Genomic DNA, 23,504 nt, shown 5'->3' on the forward strand with positions numbered 1-23,504 from the left:
TGTATGTGTGAGAGTGTGTGTCTTGTCTGTGTCTGTTTGTATCTGTGTGTTCTGAGAGTACACTGTGTGCGTGTGTGCGTGGGTGGATGGGTGTGTGTGCATGCGTACGTGCGTGTATGGTGTGCGTGCATGTCTGCGTGCGTGCGTGTGTGTGTGTGTGTGTGTGTATGTGTGCGCATGCGAGTCTTCTGCTGTGTACTGCTTTTCACAGTCCACTGTCTACAGAAAGCACCAACCTGGGAACATGTACTGAATGGAAAAAGGGTTCTGAAAGGCCAAATCACATCATACTAATCACTGTGATGAGATTTCCTTGTAAGCTTGGAAGCCATTTTAGCTCTGACATATCAGCACATGACACAACCAAGATATGAAACTAAACACGCTAATGCAGCTAACACAAGCCAAACTGACTGCCTGAAGGAGGGTAAGGTCAAACACAGAATCACAACAACACCATAACCTTAACACAACCTGTACGTGTTACTGAGCCCCACACAGACAAACACTAGGATACATTACCGACAGCTCCGTAATATTAATGCAACCTCGGGATTACTACATTGTGACTATAACCTGGAATTCAGCTACACATAGTAAATCATAACAGTAAAACAATGGAGAACATGTTATCAGAACATCCCCATAGCCATGAACAGTTTAGGAAGCATGGACTGTGCCTTGATACTGCCATTGTGAGATGCAACTAAGAACTTTGGCAAAACGTGTAACTAATAATAGATCAAGCCCCACTGATGGTACACATATGCACAAAATGATTTGTTCATGCTCTTAATTACAGGCTGTATATTTCACACTGTGTTACTGACTGTCAGTCATACTTGGGTTAGCAATACCTCACCTGACAACCATGCTTGTCACAAACGTCATATACTGTCCCCACAAAAAATAAAACCAACTTCATATGCATCTGACAACTGATGCCACCCGATAACAAGCACACAGACAGTGTTCGATTTCATTCTCTCATTATATTGCATTATTGTGCACAAGTGCTCAAAGGATTTGACAGCTCCTGACAGCAAAGGTAGCAACAAACAGCGTGAAGAGACAGACAGGAGCACAGTTAGCAAAACAAGACAGTACAGACATCCAGGTTGTTATGGGAATGGACATCCAACAGGTTGTTATTATCAGGCTATGATTAGCCATTGCAACACACGTAAGCCCTTCCATAACCATCGCAGGCCTGTTTACAGCAAGGGATGTCAGCATTCGCACACAGCTCAATAACAGACTGTGTTTTTTTTTTACTTTTTAGACTAGGATATGATGCGTGTTCATGTCGGTTTCCAACTGCTGACACTCGTCTGATGTTATTTTCCTACGCCTTGGGCCACATATTAATAAACAAAAATCACGGAGAACACAAAGAGCCTTCTACAGGGAACAACAAAACAGCAGTAGCCAGCAGTAAACATACACAGAGACAAACACCAGTTCCTGCTGGAGAGTGCTGGTGGGTGCGTAATTCAGCTCTTACCAAAACATTCCTTATTGCTCTTCTGTGAGTCAGTTTCTGGACAGGAGTCCACTGCATAAAACACCTCTGCCTGCCTGTGGATCTGAAACAGAAGAAAACAGTCACATTACTAAACAGCAAACATTCTCATCATTGATCACACTTCAAAACAATAAGAAAAGAATACCTGAAAACCTGCACAAAGCATCACTTAAATAATAATATATAACATATAATATTTATGACTACATTACATGATCATTTTCCTTGAGTCAACATACATCTCTTGAAATACGACAACTTTGAATTTGTTATATTTTATTTTTTGGTAAACTTTTTATAGGCATATTGTCTGACTGCACCAGCTGACGCTATTTTCCCTTTGAAGTGGCACACCATTGCCTTCCTCAACAGCATCATACTGCACATGAGTGTTTCTGGCCAAGAGGTCATTAAGACCTGGACACTGCTCCTCCTCAAACAGAAGACCACGGCAGCGATCAATGAACACCATCCTTTAGATTTCGTTACTCCCCATTGGCAAATGGGAGAGTACTCCTGTTCTTCCGCCCGTTTCCGTGATACCACATAACTAGACACTACACAACAACAACCTCTTCTTTAGAATTGGCACTGCCGTCAAGCTTCCTGGCAGTAGCAGCTCCCAATGCCAGCACCACTGGGAATGGTCTGGGTTGATGACAGTACACTTAGGCCTTTTGCCACGTGTAATTCAGGTGACTCACATTATGACAGGCCTCCCACGTCAGAGGGGACAATGAAGAGAACCAGAAACACTACCAGCCACTCGAGAGAAGGACACATAGGCTACTGAATAAGGGCACTAACGCTCACTAACGTCACTAACATCTAGAACTCACCTTTTTAATCATCATCTGTTGAATTCAATTATTTGTTTGAGGCATACTGTATGTAAATATAATAATAATGATAATAATAATAATAATAATAACAACAAATTGTTTTACTTTAGCCTAAATGGTTTTGCTTTAACATTTTGTAAGTTTGGCTTGGACAAAACTGTCAGTTAAATACTGTAACTATAACTATAACCTCCAAGCCCACACTCACACACACTGCACTTTACACACACAATGAAATCTAGTTCAAATCTAGTCTGGCAATGACAAAGCATTAGACTCCACATGCAATCATGGTGCTACTTAGGAATGGTTTTGCGGGTGTATGTGTGTAAAGAATTTGCACCTTTGTAAAACACACACAGTCACACACAGGACCCAGTGTGGTTCCGCCTCTGCTCAGTCCCACTCACAGTGTTGGTGTGTGTGTGTGTGTGTGTGTGTGTGTGTGTGTGTGTGTGTGTGTGTGTGTGTGTGTGTGTGTGTGTGTGTGTGTGTGTGTGTGAATGTACAAACTCATGGGCATCATCAGAATGACTGACGTGTGTGTGTGTGTGTGTGTGTGTGTGTGTGTGTGTGTGTGTGTGTGTGTGTGTGTGTGTGTGTGTGTGTGCCAGCAGGGTGACTGGTCAGTGTGTGAGTGAGTATGATTGTCAGCAGGGTGACTGGTCAGTGTGTGTATGTGTGTATTTGAGTCCTATTAACTCTGTTTGAACACGCAAAGGTCAGAGGTCAGAGGTCTGCAGCTGCGCTGGGACACGAACACACACATACCCACTTATTCATGGATGCAGAAACACACACAAAAACTAGCCCAAGCTTATATGTTTTCACTCATGCCTGCATACATAGAAACACACAGAAACACACGCACAAACACACATGCGCAACAAACAGACACTCACATTCAGAAACTCACCCACACACACACCAATGTGAGAGCCCGTTGTGTAAATGCATAGTGAGCTCTACCCAGTAGAATAGTCGGGGGCAGCCTTGAGAAAACTATACTAAACTATATGCACATTTACCTCCACTGAGAAGAATAAAGAAACAGCTCACTGAAACACACTGTTGTTCTGCTGCAGTAAAACATATTGTTTTATTTATTTTTCTTTCATTCAAAGAACTCGGCTGAAGTGTGGTCGTGTGTGGAGCTGATGTGTATTGGTAGGAGGTGGGAGGTGGGAGAGAGTCCACTGCTCTCAGAAGTGCCTGATGGCCTTCCCCTCCCCAGTCACTACACACACATAGCAACAGTGTTGCCCAATCACAGTGGAAGTCAAGGGGGGTTAGGTGTCTCTGCTACGAGGGAAATACACATTGATAATGTCCTGAGACAAAAGCCATTTCAGCAAAACACAGAGACACACAGACACACACAGAGACACAGACACACACACACACACACACACACACACACACACACAGACACACACACAGACACACACACAGTAGGACTGACTAGAACAATGGTGGCAGTAAGGGCCTCTACAAAGGAGGCATTGCTGACGGACTTTTATGAGCAGCAAATGAGGCGATGAGGTCATTCTCCTCCTCTACCATACACACACACACGCTCGCACGTGCGTGCACAAACACACAAACACACAGACACACACACACACACACACACACACACACACACACACGTGAAGCGAATGTAAAGATGACCAAATGACTGGGTCAACAGTAAACTGGACAAAAAAAAATACAGTCTCTGAACGTGTAGTAGAGGGGGGGGGGGGGGGGGGGGAGTATACATGAGTGTTTTGTGTGCTAATGTCCACCAGCTGGATGGAGTGTGTGTGCATGCACATGCCTGTGTGTGTATGTGTGTGTGTGTGTGTGTGTGTGTGTGTGTGTGTGTGTGTGTGTGTGTGTGTGTGTGTGTGTGTGTGTGTGTTTGTTTCATGGGGGAAGAACTTCCTTGACCTGGTTGTTGATTTTTTCACACCAGCAGACTGAAGCACATGGGAAGGGGAAGATGCTGTGTGTGTTTGTGTGCTTATGGGTCTGTATCAACACAATCTCACTTGTGTTTAAGTCTGACCATCATGACGGTCATTTACATTTACATATGCAGCTGTGAGGAAAAAAGCTGATGAAGATTTGGGCGGGGGAGGGGGATTGACAGGTGTCAAAAACAGCTTAAAGAGTACAATGTTTAGTTGCAGGGACACAATCACGGAATGCAGCAGGGAAGAAACAGGCCGCCTTCTTTATTTTTTACGGAGCAAAACTTAAATATTTATCAAGACTTGAATGAAAAAAAGTAAGAAAGAAAGAAACAAAAGGCTACACACATTTACCTTGCCCTGTAGTAAACACACCAAATATCTGATGTAAGGAACAAACCCGGGGTTTAAGATGTAATTGAACTGTGAGGTCCCAACTGACACACCCTGAATCCTCGGTGGTTGCCGTGGTCCTAATGGCTTTAGCCATCCTCTAAATTTACCCACCACCCCTGAGAGCACATGCCTCTGTCTTGGGTCCGAGGCTAGATACAGCCTGAGAAAATGCAGACACTCTCACACACAACACACATATAGAGACACACACACACACACACACACACACACACACAAAAGGACAGATGCACACACTCCCAAAAATGCTCTCTTAAACACACATAAATGGCCCACACATGCCCTCTCTCTCTCTCTCACACACACACACACACACACACACACACACACACACACACAAAAGGACAGATGCACACACTCCCAAAAATGCTCTCTTAAACACACATAAATGGCCCACACATGCCCTCTCTCTCTCTCTCACACACACACACACACACACACACACACACACACAAACAAAGAAACAGACATGCCCCAATAGAGATCCCTTCACAAGAGCTCCAAAAATACATCATGACATAACTAAGCCAACATATCAGCTCATGTAGCACAGACTTGCAGCTGCACTAGCATGCATCACCATATGTTGCCATCCAACTTAGACAACCCTAGACACTAATGTAATGGCAGGTAGGGCATGTGCCATTGTTCTGACAGGGGACAATAGCACCATCACGACCTGCCAACTGAGCTACCATTCACATCAAGTTTCCCCATTAGTAAAACGTATGCACTGTTTGCATTCAGTACAGTCGTTAGTACTTAATGTGCCTTCAGAAACCGCTACCCACTACTAAACAGACTTTAGGTAGATGGCAGTGGCATCCTGAAAGAGAGATCCAGATGGAATCCACACCTCCAACAATGATGTGATTCTGAGAGTACAGTGAGTGTTTCACTCATTACGTGTTATAATAACAAAGAGAACAGAGACAGAGAAAGCATTGTATGGTTCAGGCAGAGCACTCCAATCAACATGGAGGTGTCGATGCAGGAGCTGAACCTGGCCTGTGACCTCAGTGTGCAGATGTAGAGGCTGAAAAGCTGCTGGTTGCTACTGACCACACTACCAGTCCTCTCTTACGGTCTTAACAGGCACACACACACACACACACACACACACACACACACACACACACACACACACACACACATCAAACAGACTGCCTCTCAGTACTAAAACAAATCTTTCCCATTAGCGAATTTGTAATAAGCTGCTGGGACTGTTTGAAGGCATTTGAGAGATCATTAGTCTTCTGAAACACCATTTATTTTTTATCAAATGGACAAAAACATCTGCTAAATACCTAAACTATAACTATGACTATCCATTTTGTGACCAGAGAACAGACATCCCTTGTCTATCAACAAGTTCATCTCACTGTCCAACCCCATCTCTCTGTATCTCTAGATCTATTGATCTCAGCTACATCTCAGTAGAGAATCACTGCTCCAGACTACAGCAGTATGGAAAACACTGCATTCCCAAGACTGGAATGTCCATGAAGCATGATGTAATGATGAGGGACATAGACAGACAGACACACAAACACACACAGACGCATACACATTCAATCACAAACACACATGCACACACATCTGATTCAAACACACACACTCACAAACACATGTGCACACACATACTCATTCAAACACACGCTCACAAACACACATGCACACACATCTGATTCAAACACACACACTCACAAACACATGTGCACAAACCCATAGCTGAAAGGCAGAGGGCTGAGGAGTGGAATGCACTGTGCAGCAGCAGGTCCCTTTTCCATTCCACATCCAGAGCACAGCTCCACCCAAAGCAGCCAGCCAAGACAGCACTGAGAGAAGAAGAGCAGTGCCAGAGCCCATACACGTGCAGTCACACACACACACACACACACACACATACATAGAGATACACATTCATACACACACACACACACACACACACACACACACACACACACACACACACACACACACCTCTTGACTTTGGCTGTCTGACAGCTCCGACTGTTTTTCAGACCAACACAATCAGTAATTCAGACTGACGCAGTCAGTAGACCATGACTATATTTTCAGGAATGTCGATCCCTACGACTTGAGATCCGATCTGCAGGGGCATGCTAACAAATTAAACTTCTCAACAAAGTATTCCCTTCAGACGCCCACACTGCACGAGAAGCTCGGCAAGCTTGGCATTACCCATGGTGCTCCCCTCCTTACCCATGACAACTTCACGGCAATGACATGAAAAGGAGAGTGATGATCACCAAACGGCTCCCATCACATAAAATAACTACGCCATGACAGACGCTCGAAACCAGACGGACTGTTTTTCAGCTCTCCCCGCTAACGGCTAAGCCAGGCTGACTTTCCACATGAAACCAGAGAACCGCTCAAAAGCCCATCTGGAGCAGCCGAGAGGGGCTCGTACCTTGATCAAGACCACGTCCACGGCCGTGTCTCCGCGGGGACACAGGCTGTACCTCCGCCGGTGTCTCTCGTACATCTTCTCCTGCTTTGAGCCACGACAGAGTCCCACATGAGGGTCAAACTCTCCACGCTCTTTTCCCCCCCTAGAGAATCAGCGAGAGCAACAGCAGCTACCCAAAGCTCCTGATCACATCTGTGCTAAGAACCAGCCCCTCCTCTCTCCTGCCTCTCTCTCTCTCCCTCTCACAATGCTCACTGCCTCCCTCCCCCTTTCACTGAACGTCCCTCTCCAGAAGTCTTTCCCCCTTTCTCTCACACTCACACACACACACACACTTCCTCTCTCTCCCCTCCCTCCTTCCTCCCCTCCCCATTGCTCCATTAGGCTGCTGCCTTCAGTCACCCCGCTCTCTGCTTCTACACGTTTCTGCTTCTGACTAAAGCTCTTTGCTTTGTCTATGACTATGTTGCAGACGCCTTTTTTTCTCTCCCTCTCTCAATTCCTCTCTCCATCTTTTTTTTTTTGTTCTCCCCTCGTTCCCTCTCTCTCTCTCTTTATTTCTCTCTCTCCCACTCACTCATTCTCTTTAAGGACTGTGTAGGCTGGCTACATAAAAGGAGCCTCTATGCTAGGAGCACAATGACCACTCACAGAGCAGAAGGCTCCAGGTCAGCTCTCTGCACACGAGAAGATGGGAAGAAAAGACAGAGAGAGAGAGAGAAAGAGGAGGAAGAGAAGGAGTGTTACGGTTGCAGATATATGCACTAATTTACACTGAATATCAGGAAGAGGACGCTCCTCACGACAGAGACATCTGTACTGATTGATCAGGAAGTGAAGGATCAATTCGCCGAACACAGGAGACAGTGTGCTCCCTCAGCGAAGACGGCCGTAACTAATCAGCGCGGACAGACATAACTAATCAGCGCATGACTCAAGAGATCAGGCCAGAACTCCCAGCCGCCTAGACAAAGCCCACGTCGTCATGGCAACGGCCACAAACAGATAATAGCAAGTGACGCAAGGCGGACTGCTGGACTGTGTATGACCTTAGAGCTGACCCGCTCAGAAAGAGGGAAACCATGAAGATGTCAGCCATGGAGGAAGGAAGAGCACAAGAGGAAGACGAGGCGTTTCTTTCATCATCACTGAAAACACGCTCAGGCACAGAAGGAGTTCAATATGCGCTTCTAATCAGGATTGTCCATTGTGTAACACTTGGGTGGGCTGGTTGTCAAGTGTGTGTGTGTGTGTGTGTGTGTGTGTGTGTGTGTGTGTGTGTGTGTGTGCTGTTATTGCAACAATGTGCATTTGTGTGTGTGTGTGTGTGTTGATTTGAGAGGATCAGCTGACTGACAAATAAAGCAGATGAAGATATCCTCTATAGAGAAAGACACACGCACTCTTTCTCCCTCCCTTCCTCTCTCTCACACACACACACTACAAACATAAAACAGACATATAAACACACACACAGACACACACCTGGACTGACTGCACCCCAAAACAATGCTTTTCTATTTCCTCGGCCCCAAGCTACTTCCAGACACACCTTGTTGTGAGCACACTTAATGAGAAGCAGCACACACACCCAGGCCTCACACACACACACACACACACACACAAACAAACACACACAGGCCTCACACACACACACACACACACACACAGAGCCCTGTTTGCAAAACAAGTTCAGACACATTGGAATAAAACTACAGAGAGGAGACAGAAGGCAGAATTGCACCAGGCAGACCATTGTGTGTGTGTGTGTGTGTGTGTGTGTGTGTGTGTGTGTGTGTGTGTGTGTGTGTGTATCAGTTTTCCTTTGTGTGGTGTGTGTCTATGTTTCTGTGGGCTGTACTGGTGCTGTACTACACAGATACCTGCCTACAGGACAGAAAATAATAGCCATTAACACAGGAGAATTGTAAAGCCAATGGATTAAAACCTGCATTTCAGATCATGCTTTCCGTTCTCCCTCACTCATTGCCATGTTAAAAAATGCAAAACCGCAATTTAGCCCATGCACATCTGGAATACGTTATACCCCTGCCAGCCACAGGAGGGCGACAATGCCCTCACCAGAGGGGTTCCTGTCCTCCAGACAGCAGGGTAAACCCTGGCTGACCACACATCTCTACCAGGACTCAACCTTCCACAGACCCCTGAAAGCCCCTCATTAACCTGCGCACACACTCATTTACTGGCACCAGCACACGTCTTCACTCCTGTAGCACTGTATGAGGAGTCTGCCGGTCACTAGTAGACTGTGGTTATTACAAAAGAGAGTCTATCAGAGGTACACATACCAACACACATGTACACAAACACACACCTACACATATGAAGGGTCAGCATGCGGAGAACACATGCTATAGTGCGCCCTCTAGAGGCCAATATGAGAGGCCATCAGAGGCCCTATAAAACACCTTGTTATGTACAGCACACATCATGCCACCATGTCTTCCAGGCCAGTGCACACACTGGACTACAGTTATGTCCTCTAGAAGTTGGTTGTACTGTGTCAAAACCAGCAAAAGAATGCTGAGGACACCTGGGGAGGGGGGGGCATAGATCCAAACAAAAAAAACAAATAAATTATAGCCAGACAGAAACATATGATGATGCCATACGTCACTGCGACATCATCAAAACGTTTTTTTTTTGTGCTGTTTTCCCATCCCCAGGCCAAATACACAAAACATATCTGCCCCCTTTCCCACCGACCAGTCCCCCCCCTGATGCCTGATTAATGGCAAAGATGAAGCTGCATAACAATCTGAACATTGTTCGCACACATGTTTTCGAGGAATGTCACAATTACATAACAAACAACCACTCATCCACCACAGTGATTCTTTTATAGTCAGCACACATGAACCATATACTGTTATAAATTACCACCATATACTGTTATAAATTACCACCTGAAAATTCAGCCACCTGATAGTCACGTCGGTTACAGAAAAAGCCTCTTCTCATCCCATGGCTATGTGGACTTAGCACAGATTTAGCACTGCGATTCTTAATTAAGGATTTGTACATCTGTAATGAAGTAGGCACGATGTGGGCCACCGTCACGCAGCTCTTCTTAAGGACCCGCAGGTCCATCTGCTGTTGCGATCCGTCCCCGTCTATTACAGACCCAGACACATTATTACATCACCACCACCAGGCCACTGTCGCCCAAATTGTGAGGGCTGAAACAAAACACCACACTATGAAACGCCATTTTATACCACAGCCAAGGCTAAAGGAGGGATGTCTCTCCTTCCTTCACCCACCCTCCCTCCCTCCTTCCCTCTCTCTCTCTCGAAATATGTACACCTGCAAAGAACCGGGACATCATCTGCCAACCAATGGGGGAAAAGGACGGACTCAAGAACAGCTGTCAACACTACTCTCTACTGTTTCTCTCTCTCTCTCTCTCTACCTTTATCCCTCCCTCCTTCTCCTTCTCTCTCTGCCTTTATCCCTCATTCTTCTTCTCTCTCTCTCAAGGTCTGCTTGTTAACTTTTTTTATTGGGGTCAGCAAAGATAGCCATTTGGAGGACTCGGAAGACCAAGTTACTGGGGGCAGGTTTCAGTTGAGACTGTGGTGGTTTTTAAGGGATTGGTGCCTGGTCACATGAAAATTGAATATGCTCCTCATAAACTGGTTAATGATATTATGACTTGTTTGAATATGCTCATCATAAACTGGTTAATGATATTATGACTTGTTGTCATGCTTGGGGTGTGGGGAAGCTGCTGTGTGAAGTTGGAGATGATGGGCAAGTGGTTTTAAAGAGTGAGAGGGAGGAGCTGAGCTTTTCCTTTTATTAATGTAATGGCGTAAACCTTATTGGTTGGAGGTTGTAATGTTTGATGTGTTTTACAGATGTAATTGTATGACGAAACTAATCAATGGTTTAATAAAGGAGTGTTAAACCTCTCTCTCTCTCTCTCTCTCTCTCTCTCTCTCTCTCTCTCTCTCTCTCTCTCTCTCTCTCTCTCTCTCTCTCTCTCTCTCTCTCTCTCTCTCTCTCTCTCTCTCTCTCTCTCTCTGCTCTCTCTGCTCTCTCTGCTCTCTCTCTGCACTCTCTCTCCTGAGATCACTGCTTTTTTGAGCTACGCTGTGAGAGACTTTTCCCATCTCTGCAAGTCTGACCCCTGTCATCCAGCTAAGGCCTTCTGGCTGTAAACATGGGTCAGTCACCCACCGAAGCACTACCCCCAACCCCCCACCCCCCTCACCACCACACACACCAAAGTAGAGGAGGAACATCCTGAGAGTCTGGGAGAGACACATGGGACTGATGACGCACAGCTCACATTTGAGGCTAATTTCCCCCCTCAGACACTGCCTAGCAAACCTCCAGATGGATGGAATGATAAAAGGAAAAGAAAAAAGATGTCTTGCCTCATCTGTGATGGTCATCGGTGTGGGTTCCTCACTTCCATCCAAAGTGTTCACTAATCCAGTGTCCACGACATCTGAGGGGTGCACACACACACACACACACACACACACACACACACAACACACACACACACACACACACACACAAAGCAAAGAGGGCATGAGCATCAATAGAAACAACATTAAGAAGGATACAAACACCTGTGATTCACTCTTACACACACACACATCACAAACTGATGTCAGCTGTTTTTGTATATAATGGGAGCAACACGAAGTAGGCCTAAGTAGAGGATTGGCAAAAGCGACCTGATCTTCATGGTTCAATAACATTTTCTTTTCAATGAATCAAGCTTTCAGAATACAATATACCTTAAAATCTTAGTCTAGTCAATCCCAGATCAGAATAGCTTTGACCACGGTATTCCCAAACATTTTTAAACATTTTAAATATTAAACATCAACTACAATCTGGAAGTCCATGTCCAGTGTTAAACGACTCCATAATATGCAGACATCCTTAAATCTTAAAACTCATGAAAGTGAAGATTTGATAGTGTTTTCCACTGTCTATGGGTGGGTCTGAGACCCCTAGTCCAGCTCAATCACCAGCAGAGCAGCAGTCCAGCTCAATCACCAACAGAGCTCATGATGCCCCACACTGCTCTTCTCACACTTATCTCTTAGCGAGGGCCTGTGACTTTCCCAAGCCTTTGGGTCATTCCACGCCAAACGGGACAATGGCTCCCACTCGACCGTCTCAGATTTGGCTGAAAAAAATCAAGGTTGTTCATACACTTCTTAATAGGTACAGTCCAAAATATTAGCTCTCTACTCCTAATAGTTTTGTCACAAAAAGATTGTTTTAGGGGAGGGGTGCCTGTACTTGAGACGCTTTTTGAGCAGCGTTTCTGAAGAGCCATTTTCAAATTGCTATTACTAGAAAAGTATTTAAGCTAGCTCGCTTCAAACTTTCTTAGGCTTAAAATATGATACCATTACTTGAAGATTATGGACTCCCAAGGGTGTGGCTTGGGTATATCATAGTATTCGGGGTGCTTGAATTTGCGCAAAAATTTTACTTTACGCTTTGTTGCAGCATCTTTGAATACCTGTGGAAAGCTCAATGTTAAAGCTGGAGACTTGATATTATAAACAGACCTTCCTATGTATGATTCGTATGTTGTATTAAAGAACTGTCCTTATGTGATGAATGGGCTGGAAGATATTAAAGCTTGAAAATGGATGAAAACCCATTTTGTGCCATTTTTGGCATGCTATAGCAAAAAAATTACAGCATTTACCAACATGAAACATTTTTTTTTGGAAAGATTAGATATTTGTTCTTAACATATCAAAAATGTGTGGTGGCGGTAACCTTACCTTTTGCTACCATTTGAATATGCTTCCATAGGCCATTGAATGCTGGGCGTGTACAAAAATCCCATATTTTCAAAACATATTTTGAGAAAATGAGGCAGAACACCATCACACATTTTTGATATGTTAAGAACAAATATCTAATCTTTCCAAAAAAAATAGTTTCATGTTGGTAATGCTGTCATTTTTTTGCTATAGCATGCCAAAAATGGCACAAAATGGGTTTTCATCCATTTCAAGCTTTAATATCTTCCAGCCCATTCATCACATAAGGACAGTCTTTTAAATACAACATACGAAGCATACATAAAGAAGGTCTGTGTATAATATCAAGTATCTAGCTTTAACATTGAGCTTTCCACAGTCCTTCAAAGATGCTACGACAGAGCATAGTGTAAAATTTTCGCAAATTCAAGCACCCGAATACTATGATATACACAGCCACACCCTTGGAAGTCCATCTTTTTCAAGTAATGGTATCATATTTTAAGCTTAGAAAGTTTGAAGGAGCTAGCTTAAATACTTTTCTAGTAATAGCAATTTGAAAATGGCTCTTAACAAAACGCTGCACAAAAAGCGTCTTAAGTATTGGCACCCCCTCCCCCCTAAAACATCCTATTGTGACAAAACTATTGGGAGTAGAGAGCTAATATTTGGGACTATTCATATTAAGAGGTGTATGAACAACCTTGAATTTTTTCAGCCAAATCTGAGATGGTCGAGTGGGGAATTTTCCTTTAATTGTCCCGTTTGGCGTGGAATGACCCCTTTGAGAACCCAGTGCTAACGAAAATGGGTGTACAAAGCTCCTACGAATAAAGTGCCCTAACGGCAGTCCTGCTGTCTTGTTTTGTCCATCTATCGCTCTCTTTCTCTCTCTCCCTGTATATGTCTCCCTCACCCTGTCTGTCTGTCTTCCTATCTTTGTCAGTCTGCGCTATTCTACAGCTACTGGGCTCCGATGAGGTCATCTCCTGTTGCTGGGATACATGGTGCTGTAAATATACATTGGCCTGCATCGACACTTCCTATTCACACAGACTGCTGGGTGGCAACCATGAAAATGAGCACCCATGACAACACAGACACACCCACTCAATCTCTCTCACTCTCTCACACACACACACACACACACACCTCAAACTAGCCCTCTCTCTCTCTTTCTCTCTCTCTCACACACACACACACACACATAGCTCAAACTAGCTCAATCTATCTCCCTCTCACACACACACACACACACACACACACACACACACACACACAAACATAACACTGACCCCACCACAGGTTTCCTCACAATTGTCTGGTAAGATAAAGTGTAGATAACTCTAACAATCACAACACACAGCCACACTCCCTGTCTCTCTCTCTCTTTTTTTCTGTCTCTCTCTCTTGTTCTATTTCTCTCTCTCTCCCTCACAAACACACACAACCACACACTCACATACTGGTGGCCTGGGCTGTGGAATGCTACTGTATGGCAGTGCTGTGAATAGATCTGAATGGGTGGACATGACAAACGACCAAGCTGCTTTAGCGGCCATTGTAACGATCACATGCTCATAGTCACAGGACACACACACACACACACACACACACACACACCCCCACCCACACACAGATGTGGGGGCCAGCCCAACACAGCATTGACACTCAGGACTCTACTGACGCAGCATTAGCGTTTTATTAAAGGGGCATTATGAAGGTTTTTCATGTTCTTTTTGAAAGTACATATCTGTTGGTAAATAGTTTCTATTTACATCCTCCAATCCATTTTGAAGGCATGTAGTCACGTGAAGGACAGGGATACACACCTGTCATTCTCACTAGTCGAACAGGCTATTCTAGTTTTGTGATCTGGGTCTGAAACCGTGTAAAAATGTCAGAACAACCGTTACACTCCAATGTTGGTAAATAAACAGCTGAAATACGATCAATTACCAAGCTAATCAGTGCCATTTGTGCTTTTGCTGGTGTTCGCAAGGCAAGTCTGCCGGCTTTTAGGTAGTTTCCTGGCTAGTTTTATACAGAACTTCCTTATTGTTGCTTCAAAGACCAAATAAATCTCAAAACACATCTAGAGGGCCCATTCTCGCTCACTTAATCCTACAACAACATTGATGGGAGTCGTCTATTTATTCAGGCCCATGAAATCTGACTTCAGAGGAAAAAAGAAAAAAACAAGCACATGACATCAAGTGTCTTACCTGCACCTGGTGTGGAGTGTGTCTCCAGGTGTGCTCCTGTCTCTGGGAGTGTGTCTCTCTCCAGTTGTGTGTGCGTCTCCAGCTCACACTGCAACCTCAGGTGCGTGTCCCACTCCTCGATGACTTCCTGGGAGGAGTAAGGGCACACCTTGACAGTGGCATCAGACTGCAAACCTGGGCCGTACCCCAAGTCCACATTCACAGAGCAGTTGGGTAGAATAGATGAGCCTGTTTGGGCCTCTCTGTGTGGGCCAGCGGCATCTGCAGCTGGTTCTAATCCACTCGGGTTCAGCTGTGTGTACACCTGTGGATCACTTTGGCATGTGTGTGTGTTTGCCAATATCTCCTGAAAGACCAAGTGTGTGTGAGTGTCTGTACCACTTTGGGTCATATGTGCACAAACCTCCGTCTCGTTTACATTTGTGTGTGTGTGAGTCTCTGTTTCACTTTGGGATGCGTGTGTGAGACATTCCATCTCATTTAGGATTGTGTGTGTGTCAGTCTCTGTCTGGCTTTGAGTTATGTGCACGCAAGTCTCAACCTTGCTTTGTTTTGTGTCCGTGTGAGTGTCTGTCTCATTTAGGTCTGTGTTTGTGCAGGCGTCATCAACCCCTCTCTCTGAATCTGTGAGGCAGGAGGCCACCGTGTGCGCATCCCCAGCGGTGGTGAGCTCCTCTGGGCAAGGCTCTACCGCAGGTCCCTTGATGCTGCTGGAGGTCTCTGTGGGAGGCTCAGACAGCAGGTCTGCAGCAAGCGTGCGTGCGATTGTCTCACTACACACATCCTCTCCTTCAGAATCTTCAATTCCCTTCGCACTCCGATCAGGTGACTCGGCACCCTCACTGGCTCTCTCTAAAGCGGTCACCACGGCGACCTGAACACATCCCTTATCGGAACCTCCCGTTGACCTGGTCGGCTGACCATCCTCTTCAGATCCCTGTGGGCCCTCTCCGAACCCGGGTGACCTCTGGTGCTCCGTATCCCCAGCTGACTCTTGTCCGTCTCCCTCCATCTCCTCCTCTGGACTCTGTGCGTCTGCCTGTGACTCAGTAAGTGAATCAGGTCCTTCCCACAGAGGAACAGAAAGTGGCTCACTGGACACCTCAGCTCTCGAATCAGCATCCTGAGTCAAGTCAGTGTGTGCCTGAGGGGCTTCAGTACCTTCTTCTTCTTCTTCTTCTTCTTCTTCTTCTTCTTCTTCTTCTTCTTCTTCTTCTTCTTTGCTTGGTAAGGCTGCAGCTCTTTCTACTTTTTGCATTGGGTCTGCCAAAGAATTATTCCCTTCACTCTGCGCTGTGTGCATTTCAAGAACAGCCTCTTCAGTCTGCACCGTTTGAGTGTGAAGATGGGCTCCTTCGCTCTGTGTTGTGTCCATCAAAGAACTAGTCCCTTCGCTCTGAGCAGTGAACGTTTCAGGAACCGTTCCCTCACTCTGTACTGTGTGGTTTTCAGGAACCGTTCCCTCACTCTGCACGCTTTGTGTTTCGGAATTAGTTCCCCCTGGGATCATTACTGTCGTCTGTTCCTCTCTGTCTACCTTCCCTCCTTCTGCTCTCTGCTCTGTCTCTGTCTCAGGAGCAGTGTGTGACGTTGACTCAGTACCTGCCGTGTTGTCCGGCTCTACGTGTGTGAGTTCAGCACCTGCTGGTGTGTGTGGCTCAGAGTCTGTGAAAGATTCAACACCTGCCTGTGTGTCGTGTGTGTCCTGCTCTATGTGGTCCCCTGGTTCTGGTTGGGGGACAGTGGTAACCTCTCCCGAGGGTGCAGGTAGGAGGGGGGATTCCTCAGGAACTGTGGACTTTTCCTCCTCACTGTTGCCCTGTTGTTTTCTCTCCTCAACCTCCTCCTCCACCTCCTCTTCAGTCTGCTCTTGATCAGATGTCAAGGACCGTTTCACTACTGCGGCGTATGACAGCTCCTGTCCATACCCACAAGCCTCTGAGGACGCTGGAGCCCAGCTGGTACCACCCGGTTCTGGCAGGTGGCCGGGTCCAGGAGCCATACCAGGTCTAAGACTGACTGTCAGATCCAGCTGCTCCTCAACTTGAGTAGAACACATCTCTTTGAGGCTGCTGTCCGTGTTTGTGTGCGTGCTGTTGTCATCACTGAGCGGGTGTCCTTGGTCGCTGATGGCATGCGAGTGTGTGTGTGTGCTTGCCGTCTCAGGCGAGGGCTCGGTGCTGAGAGTGTGATCTTCGCTGAGGCTGTGCTCTTCGCTGAGGCTGGCGGTCCAGTCTGTTTCCTGTTGCCTGCTGGGAGACCCGGTGGCGTGACACTGCGTGCCGTTCTCAGTCTCCTCCTCGCTGAGCTCTTCCCCTCTCTCGCTCCTCTGCCCAGCCCTGTGGCCGAGCTCTTCCCCTATCTCTCCCTCCTCAACTGCACGAGTCAGCTCTTCCCCTCTCTCCGTCGAGTCTTCCGCTGGCGGTGTCTCCGAGCCCCTCGCTGCCCTCTCCCTAGGAGCGTCAGCGAGGTCTGGCCATGTCTCTGCCCTCTCCTCCACGGCCATTTCCTTTTCCTCTGGCCCTTCGCTGTGAGACCCGTGGCTGATGTCCTCTCCTGTGGAAGTGTCTCCCCACATGCTCCGGTCTTCCTGGTGGCCGTTGTTGAGCGCTGCGGGAATGAGAAGGGAAGGCTGCGTGGCGGCTGCTGAGTCCATCTCCGTTTCCTGCGCCATGAGTGTGTCGCTCGTTTCTGGTTCGCCCGCGTCACCGAGCAGAACTCCTCCACCCTGGTTCCCCCGCCCTCCCTCTGTCATTTCCCCTGCTCCTCTGTGCTGCTGCTGCTGCTTCTGTTGCTGTTGCTGATCTTGGGTCTGCGCGTTGCCCATGGTGAAGTCTGCGGCTGTACTCTCTTCTTCCCCCTGACTTCTCTCTTCCTGTTTTGGTTGCTGTGCTGCTGCTGCTGTTGGTGATGGTGGCGGTGGTGGTGGCGACGGCGGTGACCGCCTGAGAGACGCAGGCTCTGGAGACGTGTCCGGAACAGTGTGCTCTTCTCTCCCTGCTTCCTCTATCTGTTCTGCTGGGCTGGTCCGGTCATCACACGTCTGCGGCGCCTGCCTCCCTGTCCTGCTGCCGTATGCAGCCGCCCCACAGCCCTCCTCTACGTCGGCCGATGGCTCTCCAGCAGGTCCAGCCCTCCTTCCCTCCTCTGCACGCTCCCCGGCTTGCTCCCCGTTCGGACAGAGGCGACGGGCCGCCGCGCTGACATGGTTTGCCGTCGGCTCTGGTTTGGTGTCTGCGGTTCCTGGATGCTCCGGCGATGCGTCTGTGGTTCTCTGGGTCTCGACGCTGCTGTTGTTGTTCCTCTTGCCTCTCTTTCGCTTGGGTGTGCGGCGGGACGAGCCGTTGGGTCGGCCCTTCCCAGGTCTGCTGTCGTCGTTTCCTGTGGCAGGATACAGCTTCTCTAACCGCTGCTGCAGCTCTGTCTCACCCTGCAGAGGAAAAAAAACACACACGCACGCGCACACACACACACACACACACACACACACACACACACACACACACACACACACACACACACACACACACACACACACACACACACACACACACACACACACACCGAGACTGTCAGGGACAGCAGGTCTACACTAGTAGGTTTGAAGAAGTATGTGACAGTATGAACTCAAAACAAACAACTCAAAGCTCGAAATTGAATCAACATGGGCACACGACAACGGAGAACAAACAACCACAAGACCTGAAGCCAAAATCAAACACACGACACAGAACACAGAAAACAACACACCAAAAAACACCGGCACTGCACTGTTACACGGAGGCATAAAAACTAAAGAGAACAGACCTGATTGTCTGATAACATAATATGTCATAAGTCAATAACATATAGAAAAGAACTCGGAGCGAGCCCAAGCCCTTGAAATGTCAGCTCTTACTCTTTTACATAACCACAACACACACCAACACTCAAACAGCAGCTGATAGCAGAAGTTAGCGTCTGTGGGACAGAAGTTGACAGATGTCTCATTACACAGCTGCTCAAACTGGTCTCACCTCTCCATCTCTATGGCGACGGATAAGCCTCTGAAACTCCTGCACCTCTTTCTGCAAGGTGGGTGGGGGGTTGCCGGGGGGTACGCGGTGGGTCAGCGTGTAGGTGCTGAGTTCGGGATGGTGGCGCAAGCACCCTCGGCCTCCTGGGTAGACGTGGCAGTCCTTAGCCTTCTGAGCCTCAGATGAGAGCTCTTCTCTGTGGCAAGAAAACACCCCACAGGGTTTAAAACAGGCGGAGGCCAGGTCACATGAGAGTGATTCACAAGCCAGTCCACACCTACTGAGCAAATTGTACAGAACCTCCTCAAACACAAACACACACACACAGATACACATGCATATACAAACACAGATACACACACACACACACACACACACACATATGGATTTACATACACACACACATACAGAGTCACATACAGACACAGAAAGATAAACATACACACACACACATACAGAGTCACATACAGACAGAGACAGATAAACACACACACACCTCTAACCCATCTTTCAGGTCATGCAGCTTTACTACTTAATTCATTTTTTTTTTTTTTTTTTACAGATTCATCCGCAGCACAGCACATCCTGCAGGGCCCTGTGCATGGGAACTGCCACTTCGATTGTCTACAGCCGTTGAACAACAATAAACCTTTATATAAAAAACATGTCACACAACTTTAAATAAAACCTGTTTAATCAGTAGCACAGAGCTGCACGCCCACACACGGGGACATACAGAAATAGTGTGTGATTAAAAACAGACTTCCTGCTTCTGCCTTGTATGCGCCTGGTCCACTGGGGGAGGGGTCACTGGGTGGAGGTGGAAGGGACGGGGGTGGGGGTGGGGGGGGCTTTATTGCTCAGCAAATGAGCAGAATCATAACAATGAAGGGAACTGAGTAACCTATTCAGTGAGATGATGTCATGGATGAGGGGAAGAATGCAAGTGAAGAGAGAGAGAATGATTGTCAGTCTGAGTGGGGAAGGAGAGAAGGATATGAGAGAGAGGAGGGGGTGGAGGAGGAGGAGCAGAGAGAAGGATGGTGAGAGGAGTGAGAGAGGAGCTAAGGACATGTGAGAGATGAGAGCAGAGTGGTATGTCAAGTATGTGGTTTAGTGACAAACCTGGGCAAGTTAGTAAGTAGGTGGTAAACCTCCGAAAAGAAGAGCCCTGTGGCTTTGTGGGCCCTATGGCCGAGTTACCTTGCCCAGGTGTGTCACCTAGCCACATACTTGAGTCCCCCCCCCAGGGGATTCTGGCCCACGATTACAGGTGGGGTCAAGGGTCACAGTGCTCTGTTCTCACCTGTTCCACTGCGAAAATAGTGAATCTCTCCTTGTTCCCTCAAGCTGCACTTAGTGTAGGCTAATAACTGAACATGGCTGACTGCATTAGTGTCACTCACACACACACACACACACACACACACACACACACACACACACAACAAACCCCAACCCTAGAGTTTAGAAAGCATGAGTGAAAACTAAGAAAGTGTAAAGTTAATCCTGGGCAATGTCAGACACTCTAAAAGCAAACATTCCCACCATTACTGAAATACTCCTACTGGTCTGTTCTGTATTGCTCTGTGTGTATGTGTTCTCACTGTGTGCTTTTTAAGTGTGTGTGTGTGTGTGTGTGTGTGTGTGTGTGTGTGTGTGTGTGTGTGTGTGTGTCTTTAACAGGAAAAGGGTGGGGATGCCAGTACAAACACTTTAAATTCTCTTCAAAGGTTAGAAATTATTTCACATGAATAGGGTCTTTAAAATGGAAAGGACTTTAAAACTATACTCAAATCATTCAAATGTGTCTGATCACACTACTGGTTCTGTTTCAAGCTTCCCTGAGTCGGGCCAGTTCTAGATTGGGTTTAGGCTTGTGATGCGATTGGGTGGTGATTACACAAGCATGGGCTCTGCTGACTTTCTCCCTCTCACTCCATTTCTCTCTCTCTCCCCACGTACAACATTTCACCCAGGTGCCCTCTGACATTTGACCCCTGACCGGTTGCCCCAGCCTTCCACTTATAGCTGGTGAGGGTGAGGGGCAGGCAGAGTGGTGAGTAAATCTGGGTTAGTGATCGCTCTAGAGGTCGAGAGAGGAACAGGGAGAGGATAAATCTGCTCTGAGGCCAGACCAGGCCAGGGATTTATTCAGTGCTGTCCACTCCAGAGACAACCTGGAGCGTTCACTCTCTTCTGACCCATATCCCCATCTAAGATCTCTGGCAGGTTTAGAAAATGCAGAAGGAAGTGAATTTGAGATGTAATCATCACCCAAGGACACACACACACACACACACACACACACACACACACACACACACACACACGCAACCACATACAACCACAAGCACTCACAGCCACACGCACACAACACTAAATCCACCTGATCCTGGCATATCACAACACACAGTTCCTATTACACACACACATAGCATTACAGCATGGTAATCTAGTAAAATACTAAAGTCAAATGCAGCATGAAAATATCCCTCTGATTTGAACTTTTTTTTGCAGGCAGGACGAAAGGGCACTTGGAGTAGCACAGTGTGTCCAAGCGCATGTGCATACACACACACACACACACACACACACACTTATCTCTGCTGCAGTTACCACTCAGAGGATATGTCAACATCAGCTCAACCATACGGACCACCAGTTCTACAATTCCCAAAAGCCTTCAAATACCCAATGCTAGTTAGAAACTAGACATGCGACGGTTGTCAGATGACAAGAGTGTCTGCCTGAAATAAGCGACAACAAGAAATAAAAAAAATGTGGTATGTATGTATGTATGTATGTATATATAAATGTATATATACGGTACATGTGTGTATGTGTGTGAGTGTAACAAGAAAGAAAGAAAGAAAGAAAGACAAACAGATTCTGACTGGTCTAGGTCAGTTGGTCCTAAGGTTGTGCATGTCTGTTTTGGAGCTTCTTTGCTTAAAGTTCAGGTGTGTTGCATTCATGTCTCTGTGTGTGTGTGTGTGTGTGTGTATATGTGTGTGTGTGTGTGTGTGTGTGTGTGTGTGTGTGTGTGTGTGTGTGTGTGTACGCGCATGCAAGACTCACTGGTCTGAGAGCAGCTTCTGCAGCTGAGCATGTCCGTTTTTCTGGGCCTCGCGGGTGGGGGTCCGTCCGTTTTGGTTGGGGTGTCTCAGTGCCTCCCTGCCCCCCGGCTGCTCCAGTAGAAAGAGGGCCACCTGACAGAGACCACGCCGGGCCGCAAAGTGCAGGAGGGTATCTGGCTGCCCACCGTCTGAACAAGAGGAAGAGGAAGGTCAGAAGACGTCACTGTTTGAGCGGTCCAGATGTAGTTACGTACACACTTCTGCTACTTCCAACAGCTGATGCCCTGAACTACAGATTGCCTAGGTGACTCACTAGACAAGACCTTCCGAACATGTCAATATCACCCTCTTCTTGGGGGGAAAAAAAGCAAAAAAGTAAAATAGCGTAGCCAATAGCATCTCAAACCCTCCCACCCACAAGGCCCCTAAGCCCCTCCTCCAGACAGACTGACTGTGCAAACAGCATTTTCTAGGGGCTTCATGGTCTATCCAAATATAGCCTGATGTTGATTGTACAAAATATTTCACAATATATCACAAAACACCTTAGTACCAGTGGATCACTGGATTTTTGTGCGTGTGTATGTGGGTGTTTTGTGCATGTAGACAAATCTGTTCAAAGCAGAGGACACAAAACATTTTTATAGATCACTCAGAGACAGAGTTTGTAAAGTATGAAAGGAGGGAAGAAGGGAGGGAGAATTGGAACAACCAAATACAAATAAAACCATAGTAAACATTCCCATCAGTGGCGGAATGAAACACTGTTTTCCTGTGAATGTCCCCGGAGTTCTACTCTGAGGAGAGACAGTGTGGTGGAATTCCCACAGAGCAGCGAGACATATTAGCAAGAGAGGAAGAGAAAGACAGAGAGACAAAGAGAGAGAGAGAGGGAGAGAGAGAAAGAGAGGAAGAGCGAGAGAGAGAGAGAGAGAGAGGGAGAGGAAAAGAGAGAGAGAGGGAGGAAGAGAGAGAGAGTGAGAGGAAAAGAGAGAGAGAGAGAGAGAGAGAGAGGGAGAGTAAAAGAGAGAGAGAGAGGGAGAGGAAGAAAGAGAGAGAGAGGAAGAGAGAGAGAGGGATAGAAGGTGAGAGAGAGAGAAGTTAGAAAGAAAGAACAGAGAGAGAAGAGGAGTATAGTTTAAGTCTCCACAAAGCCGGACAGTTCCATGAAAGCCTCAAAGCCATTCTATGCCAACACATAAAGCACACCAAGCTGAGAGAATGAGTGAATAAACAGAAAGG

At 46.8% G+C, this 23,504-nt stretch overlaps 1 protein-coding gene across 5 annotated transcripts in view; it reads right to left on the reverse strand.

Moving 5' to 3' along the window:
* Positions 1 to 23,504, reverse strand: part of akap13 (A-kinase anchoring protein 13) — a 90,467-nt gene that overhangs the window by 29,771 nt on the left and 37,192 nt on the right. For all 5 annotated transcript variants that reach the window (XM_031564588.2, XM_031564589.2, XM_031564586.2 and 2 more), the window contains exons 5-9: positions 22,264 to 22,450; positions 19,183 to 19,378; positions 15,167 to 18,596; positions 11,577 to 11,650; positions 1,505 to 1,586 (exon numbers count right to left, since the gene is read on the reverse strand). In XM_031564588.2, the coding sequence (XP_031420448.1) occupies positions 1,505 to 1,586; positions 11,577 to 11,650; positions 15,167 to 18,596; positions 19,183 to 19,378; positions 22,264 to 22,450 (3,969 nt within the window). The remainder of the gene's footprint in view (positions 1 to 1,504; positions 1,587 to 11,576; positions 11,651 to 15,166; positions 18,597 to 19,182; positions 19,379 to 22,263; positions 22,451 to 23,504) is intronic.

This window comes from Clupea harengus, chromosome 3 (assembly GCF_900700415.2).
Source record: "Clupea harengus chromosome 3, Ch_v2.0.2, whole genome shotgun sequence".
NCBI lineage: Eukaryota > Metazoa > Chordata > Actinopteri > Clupeiformes > Clupeidae > Clupea > Clupea harengus.